At 40.7% G+C, this 9,521-nt stretch overlaps 1 protein-coding gene across 1 annotated transcript in view; it reads right to left on the bottom strand.

Moving 5' to 3' along the window:
* Positions 1-746: 746 nt before the first annotated feature.
* The window catches only part of LOC309548450 (TPA-induced transmembrane protein homolog), a 56,259-nt gene continuing 47,484 nt past the window's right edge, over positions 747-9,521 (bottom strand). The window contains exons 5-6 of the mRNA XM_082248394.1: positions 6,387-6,565; positions 747-1,069 (exon numbers count right to left, since the gene is read on the bottom strand). Coding sequence (XP_082104520.1) covers positions 1,062-1,069; positions 6,387-6,565 — 187 coding nt within the window. The 3' untranslated portion in view covers positions 747-1,061. The remainder of the gene's footprint in view (positions 1,070-6,386; positions 6,566-9,521) is intronic.

Here is a 9,521-nt window from a genome sequence, read left to right as displayed (position 1 = left end):
CACACTGTATTACTACGCACTTTAGGTTTTTATATCTATTCTCCTGACCATTGATTTTGGGTTGTAGGGACAGCATTCCTATCACACCCCTTGATACATTGCGCTGCTAGTAATATTTCTTATTACATTATTCTCAGGATTTGAGTAGGCCTTAAAAATTTCTGTTCTAATGTACACAAGCTGGTCCGTAACAAGGGGTGGGCTGGAGGGGCGGCTGTGCTGGGCACAATGGTTTATTGCAGGGATAGGGGCGCCCTGACCCTAATCCTAAGAGAAGGGGGATACAGTTTGGCATCTTTGCCCTGGGTGCTGGATGACCTCGTCCCAGCACTGTACACAAGACTTCATTATTAGAAGACCAAAGTATAGTCTGTGCCTTCACTGAACTTCCTTCTATCCTAGGTTTGCTACTGATGTAAAATACCACAATCTGATGACCATAAAATACACCACAAAGTCCATTGTCGATTGTACAAAAATATAAACAAATTTATTTGACAGACAAAGTTATGCCATTCCTGTTTAAGTTATAAAACATTGAAAAAAAAAAAAAAAAAAAAAACATTCGTTGTCACATTGAATCAGTCACTACATCATATTCTGGTTTACATAAAGCATAGATGTTAGGAGACATTTTTTTTTCCATTAGTCTACAAAACATTAATAAAAACAAACAAAAGAGACGTGAAATTATAGGTTAAATTACACTGATCAATATTATGGATGAATCTGCCCACTCAGTAAACAGTATGCAGAATCACATTATTATCGTTGTCTTCATACACATACCAAAGAAGTATGTTTATCGGGCAGATAGTGCAGTGTAGCTGGAAGGGTTGCAGTGCCATGAGATTCATATATCCAGTCATGTGCCAACAGAAGCCAATTATGTATGCCGTAGCTAGGGGTGTTTGCTGTTTGAAAGGTAGCACACTTTTGGACATATAAAAGTTTGATATGTTTACTGAAACCAAAACAGGCAAATGACAGTACTGAAGCATCATCACTGCTGAAATGTCTGAACTGTGATGGTATTTGAACTGATGTAGTCAGAGTGCTGTTCACAAACCTGTAAGAGATCATAAAGGATAAGCACAGCCGTTACATAAATACTTAACCTAGTTATTTATCATTTTCTCATACATACAGTATATCATGTGAGCGATTATAGTTATATATACACTGCATATATACAGTATCTCACAAAAGCGAGTACACCCCTTACATTTTTGTAAATATTTTTTTATATATTTTCAAGTGACAACGCTGAAGAAATGAAAATGAAAGTAGTGAGTGTACAGCTTGTATAACAGTGTAAATTTGCTGTCCCCTCAAAATAATGCAACACACAGCCATTAATGTCTAAACCGCTGGCAACAAAAGTGAGTACACCCCTAAGTGGAACTGTCCAAACTGGGCCCAAAGTGTCAATATTTTGTGTGGCCACCATTATTTTCCAGCACTGCCTTAACCCTCTTGGGCATGGAGTTCACCAGAGCTTCACAGGTTGCCACTGGAGTCCTCTTCCATGCCTCCATGATGACATCACGGAGCTGGTGGATGTTAGAGACCTTGCGCTCCTCCACCTTCTGTTTGAGGATGCCCCACAGATGCTCAATAGAGTTTAGGTCTGGAGACATGCTTGGTCAGTCCATCACCTTTACCCTCAGCTTCTTTAGCAAGGCAGTGGCCGTCTAGGAGGTGTGCTTGGGGTAGTTATCATGTTGGAATACTGCCCTGCGGCCCAGTCTCTGAAGGGAGGGGATCATGCTCTGCTTTAGCATGTCACAGTACATGTTGGCATTCATGGTTCCCTCAATTAACTGTAGCTCCCCAGTGCCGGCAGTACTCATGCAGCCCCAGACCATAACACTCCCACCAACATTCTTGACTGTAGGCAAAACACACTTGTCTTTGTATTCTTCACCTGGTTGCTGCAACACAGGCTTGACACCCTCTGAACCAAATACGTTTATCTTGGTCTCATCAGACCACAGGACTTGGTTCTAGTCATCCATGTCCTTAATCTGCTTGTCTTCAGAAAACTGTTTGCAGGCTTTCTTGTGCATCATCTTTAGAAGAGGCCTCCTTCTGGGACAACAGCAATGCAGACCAATTTGACGCAGTGTGCAGCGTATGGTCTGAGCACTGACAGGCTGACCCCCCACCCCTTCAACCACTGCAGCAATGCTGGCAGCACTCATACGTCTATTTCCCAAAGACAACCTCTGGATAGGACGCTGAGCATGTGCACTCAACTTCTTTGGTTGACCATGGTGAGGTCCTTTTCTGAGTGGAACCTGTTCTGTTAAACCACTGTATGGTCTTGGTCACCATGCTCAGTTTCAGGGTCTTGGCAGTTTTCTTATAGCCTAGGCCATCTTTATGTAGAGCAACAATTTTTAGAGTTCTTTGCCATGAGGTGCCATGTTAAACATCCAGTGACCAGTAAGAGAGTGAGAGCTATAAAATTTAACATACCAGCTCCCCATTCACACGAGACCTTGTAACACTAACAAGTCACATGAAAGCGGGGAGGGAAAATAGCTAATCGGCCCAATTTGGACATGTTCACTTAGGGGTGTACTCACTTTTGTTGCCAGCGGTTTAGACATTAATGGCTGTGTTGAGTTATTTTTGAGGGGGGGGGGGGGGGCAACAAAATTACACTGTTATACAATCAGTACACTCACTACTTTACATTGCAGCAAAGTGTAATTTCTTCAGTGTTGTCACATGAAGAGATATAATAATATATTTACAAATATAATATATTTAATATAATATATTTACAAAAATGTGAGGGGTGTACTCACTTTTGTGAGATACTGTGTATTTATCTATTTTTTTCTTACATTATGACCACTGACAGGCAAACTAAATAAAATTGATTATCGTGTTACAATGCCACTTGAAGTGGGTGGGATACATTAGGCAGCAAGTGAACATGTTGCCCTTGAAGTTGGGTGGGCTAAACACATAAAAAATGGGCAAGAGTAAAATTTTAAGGGGCTACGACAAGAGCCAAAATGTAATGGCTAGACATCTGGGTAGGGGCATCTCCAAAACTGGAACACTTGTGGTTCAAGGAAGCAAAATCAGGGAACCAGTAACAGGGTCATAGGCGGCCAAGGCTCATTGATGCATGTGGGGAGTGAAGGCTGAGCAGGGCCGGATTTCCCACTAGGCACTGTAGGCATGTGTCTACAGGCTCCCTTCCTAGAGGCACAACCAAGTGTATGAGGTCCCCCCCTCTCTGCAAAGAGGGGGGGTGCCCCTAAAGAGAGTAGACAGAAGAGAGAGAGAGTTATCCAAATACTTTGTGCAAAAAGCTGTGGATTATCCCAAAGATTTCACACACCTCATCCAAGTTTAACCAGCAATAAAGCCTAAAAAGACATCCACAGCCTGGTTATTGTGAGAGAGACTGTTCAAGTGTTATGTGCTTGGCTGCTTGGGGATCCAGATGGGAAAAGCACCTGGGACAAATTAGTGGGACCCATCAGGGATCTATGCTACATCATTCTGTTACATATGGGGCTGTGTAGCCACATGCTATTTAGGATGCCCATGCTGACCTGTGTCCACAGCCAAAAATGCCTACAGTGGGCATGTGAGCATCAGAACTGGACCACGGAGCAATGAAAGAAGGTGGCATGGTCTTATGAATTTAAGAATGGTTTGAGGAACTCCGAATCAAGCTTGAGGTGTTGACGTGGCCCCTAAATTCTCCAGCTCTCAATCCAATCAAGCATCTGTGGGATGTGCTGGAAAAACAAGTCTGATCCATCGAGGCCCCGTCTGGCAACTTTCAGGACTTAAAGGATCTGCTACAGACAGCTTGGTGCCAGGTACCACAGCATTTCCTCAGAGCTCTAGTGGAGTCCATGCCTCGACATAAAGAGCTACAATCTCATACACATTAATTCTCACTATTTTTTACAAGACAGTCCCAATTTGTGGACACTACCCCTCCCAATAAAGTGTTTATTTTACCCAAAAAATTTGATTTAGGCAGATTAGTTAAAGCAGAGGTCGTACTTCTGTAAAGCTGCATCCAAGGACACATGTTCAAGGAGTACTATGGCTCATTTTACTAATGTGAGAAGTCAAGTGATCCTGTGTGCTGCTTATTTTGTTACTTCTTATTTGTATTGGATAGATAAAAATGGTAGGGTTTTTAAGGTGTCAATATAACAAGCCACACATTGAATATAAAAAAATGATTCAATTTTATTCATATAAAATATTCAAAGCAATATTTAAAAGAAAGCTTTTACATGTATTTCAAGCAAAAAATCCAGTTTTACTTTACATGTTTCACTATAAAAATTGCTTCTTCGGGATATATAACTTCTGTATGCTACGCAAGCAAAATTGCTAGGTCCACAGAAAGGACACATAGTCTTACTCTATCGCTAGATGCCTCAAGATATTGGATAGGCATGAGACAGCAACGGAGACACTAAGGCCTTGTAACAATAATGCTTTAGAGATGATATCAGTGTACCACAGAGGGCAATCAGGCTCAAAATTGTAATACCTATTGCCAACTGTAAAAAAAATCAAGGGGCCATCAAGCTGTGTAGCGTTGCAACTACCTATAATGTGTTACAACTACCTATGAGAAAGATACACGTTTGTAGGAGACACTAAAGGTTCCTCAATGGTGGTCGATGCCTTTTGGGCCCCTTTTCATCCAGGGGGAGAAACTTTATGGTATAATCAACTTTTAAAGATCAACTTGTACTACACAGCTTGATGGCCTCCTGATTTTTGCAGTTGGCAATAGGTATTGAAATTTTGAGCTAGATTGCTCCTTGTGGTCCACTGACATCTGCCCTAAAGCATTATTGTTACAAAGCTTTAGTGTCTCCGTTGCTGTCTCATACTTATCCAATATCTTGTGATATCCTTTAGCGGTAGAATAAGACTATTTGTCCTTTCTGCGGACCTACCAATTTTGCATGTGCAGTATGCAGAAATATATCTCCCGAAGAAGCTATTTTTATAGCGAAACATGTCACGTAAAACTGAATTTTCTCCTTGAAATTCATGTGAAAGCTTACATTTAATCATTGTTTTTAAGAATTTGGAATTAAAATATTGAATATTTTTTATACAAAATGTTTTTCTTGTTATATTGACATCTTAAAAACCCTACCGTTTGTATCTATCCAATTTCTAAAATTTCTTAGGGTATGGTGCAGTTGACTCAGACACCCATCTTACTTATTCAATTCTTATTTGTATTCTTTAATATTATGTAATTTTGTGCAGCAAATCAAACATTAAGATATGTCCTGCACATAATTGGGTGTTTGAAGCAAACATTTTACTCTGAAGCAAACATTTCATTCACTCTGTAGTAAACCTGATCCTTAAGATAGAATGTGTATGAAATCATGTATACAATAATATATAGCATTTAAAAGCTATATTTTCCGTGTTTATTACTTTATAGTATAACTTTCCCCATCACATTTAATAATAATAAAGAGAAGAAAACCAAACTCAATGGATGTGGCACCAGCACTGGTCATGCCATACTTATGGTATAGATTGGTTTTGTGTATCTTGTGCCTAAAGCAAGATCCAACCCTTCTTTCAGAAACAAAATTTTATACCAGCATGGTTAAAAGGATGCATCTGAGAGACAGATACATGCGAAGCTAAATGTGACCCTGTTGTGATTATTTAGGTATAAACTGTAAATTCCTTGGGTCTTTGAAAACGCCCAATAGGTGGGCGAAACGTGCTGACGCACTTCCGGTACGGCTCTGACGCATCGTCACTTCCGGCTACACTTCCTGGATCGGTAGTGGAACGCACGCTACCAGCGGCGTCCACCACCTTACTCTTACATTGCGAATCCTTTACCTAGGTTTGTGAGTATGTTTTTAACTTCTGTTTGGCAATAAATCGTTTAAACATACTTCACTATATGCGGTCCTTTTGTTTTCCACTTGGGGTCTATGGAGGAGATTCGGACCAGTTCTATCTAAGGATATACTAATTACTTTGTGGCATTCCATAGAAGAAGGCTTGGTGCAATATTCTAATTGAATTTTTCAGCTATATCTTTCTGCTGTTGCGGTGAGTGGGGAACCGAGAGGGGTCACCTATCACCTGGAGCACCTTATATAGTTTTTATCTGCACTGGAGCACTTTTTGGAATTTGATCACTTTTATAAAAGGACTTGATTTTGATGTATTTATATGCTATTTATGAAATTTTTTCACAATATTTTATTTCACTTTATGAATGTCTTTCATGCTAGCGCTGTTTTAAATTTGATCACATATTATTTAGGTATACCAACAACCATGTGTTTAAGTTAATTGTATATTAAACATTTTAGATACTCCTTACAGAATATACTTACTCAGCGAAGTGACTTGAAATGCATCCAACAATGTATTAGAATCCCGACATGCAGAATAGTCTAAATCATGGATATCTTGCATTAGTATACCCTTCACCAATTCTGAACTGATGAAGTATTCTGACGTTTTTGAGGGACTTGCAAACCCCAGGTTTATCACTGCAGATTTGTTCTCACTGCTGTAAAAAATAAATAAATAGCTTGTATTTCTAATGTGAAAATTCATGTTGTTTGGAAGAACTCACATCATTTTAACAGAAGGATCATTGCATTCTCTACTGGCATGCTAATTTCACGTATTAAGGTGGACCCATACTCAGGAAATCACCATTGTTTGGGGAACATCTAGAAAACCTAAGGCAGAAGGCTCTAGCGATCACAGGATGATCACATTTAGTATAAATAACAATATAAAAAGGCAAGTGGGGAACATAAGAACCCTAAACTTCAGAAGGGCAGACTTTCCAAAATTGTACTCAATGATGGAAAGGGTAAACTGGGACCAAACCCTGGGATCCCTGACCACTGAGGAAAAATGGGAATGCTTTAGGAACATATTAAGCAAAGGCATCTTGCAGTGCATTCCTATGGGGAATAAATTTAGAAGAGACAAAGCCAAACCTGGCTGGCTAAACCGTAGCGTTAAAAAACTTATTAGGGGAAAAAAATTGGCCTTCAAGAAATATAAATCAGAGGGCACAGTATCGGCCTTCCAGCAATACAAGGAGGAAAATAAGAAGTGTAAACACGAAATCAAGATGGCTAAAATCAACTTTGAGAGACAAATAGCGGAGGATAGTAAAAAAAACCCAAAGAAATTCTTTAAATATATCAACAGCAAAAAAACTAGGGCAGAGCATATTGCACACATAATTAACGATGATGGGAGGATGGTTACAGAGGACACTGAAAAAGCAACCGTGCTGAATGCTTTTTTCTCGTCAGTCTTTACGCAGGAAAAGGAGGGGTACACTGACCATGACTGTATGGTTAGTAGTAATACACAGGACTTGCCACTATGGCTAACAGAGGGGGAAATCAGGGAAAGACTGGATAAACTTAACACAAACAAATCACCAGGCCCGGATGGCGTACATCCGAGAGTGCTCAAGGAACTCAGTATGGTTATATCTAGACCACTGTTCCTAATCTTTGCTGACAGTATTAGGACAGGAGATGTACCAGGGGATTGGAGGAAGGCTAACGTGATTCCGATATTCAAAAAGGGCCAGAGACATATCCCGGGAAATTATAGGCCTGTCAGTTTGACATCAATAGTATGTAAACTTCTGGAGGGGATGATAAGGGACTATATCGTAGAGTATGCTAAAGACAACAACATCATCAGTAGTAACCAACACGGGTTTACAAATGGGCGTTCTTGTCAAACCAATCTCTTAGCATTCTACGAGGAAGTGAGCTGTGAGCTAGATAGGGGCAGACCAGTGGATGTGGTGTACTTGGATTTCGCTAAGGCGTTTGATACAGTTTCCCACAAGCGCTTAATTTATAAAATAAGGTCTGCAGGTATCGACAGCAGGGTTTGCTCTTGGATACGGAACTGGCTAAAAGGCCGTGTCCAAAGGGTGGTAATAAACAGCGCATACTCAGACTGGGCTGAGGTAGTAAGCGGGGTGCCCCAGGGCTCAGTCCTGGGACCAACCTTGTTCAATTTATTCATAAACAGCATTGAGGACGGGATCAGTAGTTCGTTATCAATTTTTGCAGATGACACAAAATTGGCCAGGGCAATAACTGCACAGCATGAAGCAGATATCCTACAGAATGACCTGGACAAAATTACGGAGTGGGCAACGACATGGCAAATGAGGTTTAATGTGGAGAAGTGTAAGGTTTTGCACTTGGGGACCAAAAACATAAAAACACAATACATGTTAGGAGGGGAACCCTTGGGGGACTCAAAAATGGAGAAAGATCTGGGAGTCTTGGTTGATGATAGATTAGGCAACAGCATGCAATGCCAAGCGGCAGCTTCCAAAGCCAACAGAATATTAGCATGCATAAAGAAAGGGATGTATTCCAGAGATAAGACTATAATCCTTCCACTTTATAAAACTCTGGTCCGACCGCATCTGGAGTATTCTGTCCAGTTCTGGTCGCCAGTCCTCAGGAGGGATGTGTTGGAGCTGGAGAGAGTCCAGAGAAGGGCAACTAAACTAATTAGGGGATTGGAGGACCTTACCTATGAAGAGCGGCTGCAATCGCTCGATTTATTTTCCCTGGAGAAGAGACGCCTGAGAGGGGACATGATAGCAATTTATAAATATCTTAATGGGGATCTCAGCTTAGAAAAAAAGCTGTTCATTCGAAGGAATTGCATGAGGACTCGAGGACATACAATGCGATTAGAGGAGAAGCGTTTTAACCTCAGGCAACGTGGGGGGTTCTTTACTGTTAGGGCTACAAGATTGTGGAATTGTCTACCACAAGAGGTGGTTTCTGCGGGTAGTATGGTGACTTTCAAAAGACTCTTAGACTTACATCTCAAGGATCAGGAGATAAAGGGCTATGTTAGATGATTACAGTCACACACACCTACACAGGTTGAACTGGATGGACTATTGTCTTTATTCAACCTCACCTACTATGTAACTATGTAACTATGTAACTATGTAACTTCAACCATCATTAATCCTATTCTCTTTTATGTCACCATTTTCAAAAATCCATTGCATGCGCAGATGCGTCGCAGGTTTTGCCAAGGTATTTGGGACATGGTGGAGACTTTTGACGCATCTTCAAAGGATTTTTGCACGAGCACGAATGCTGCAAGTTTCTGCTATATGGACATAGTGACTCATGGCATCAGTGCACATCCGCTGCAGCGCCTTGCCTAGGCCAGAAAGTAGGACTTTGCAGCCCAAAAAGGTACTGTAGTTTGCAGATAATTGTAAAACTTTTCACAGTCTTTTAACAGGGTAGAAAAGGAACCAAAAAAAAAAAAAAAACAGAAAAGGCTGTAGTAATGGGTTAAGTTATGCTTTCACTTTGGCCAAGCAGTGCTCTGGAAGGTTAATCCTTTCCCTGGAATTCCTTGTGAAATTTAGCAGTACACTTCTTGGCTCAAAATCTCCGATCTGCAAATTCTGCAGTGTGAAATCATGTAAAGCATAC

The sequence above is a fragment of the Pelophylax lessonae genome (assembly GCF_965119305.1).
Source record: "Pelophylax lessonae genome assembly, chromosome: 2".
Lineage (NCBI taxonomy): Eukaryota > Metazoa > Chordata > Amphibia > Anura > Ranidae > Pelophylax > Pelophylax lessonae.
Note: the sequence above shows the minus strand (reverse complement) of the source record. Positions and strands in the feature narration are given on the sequence as shown.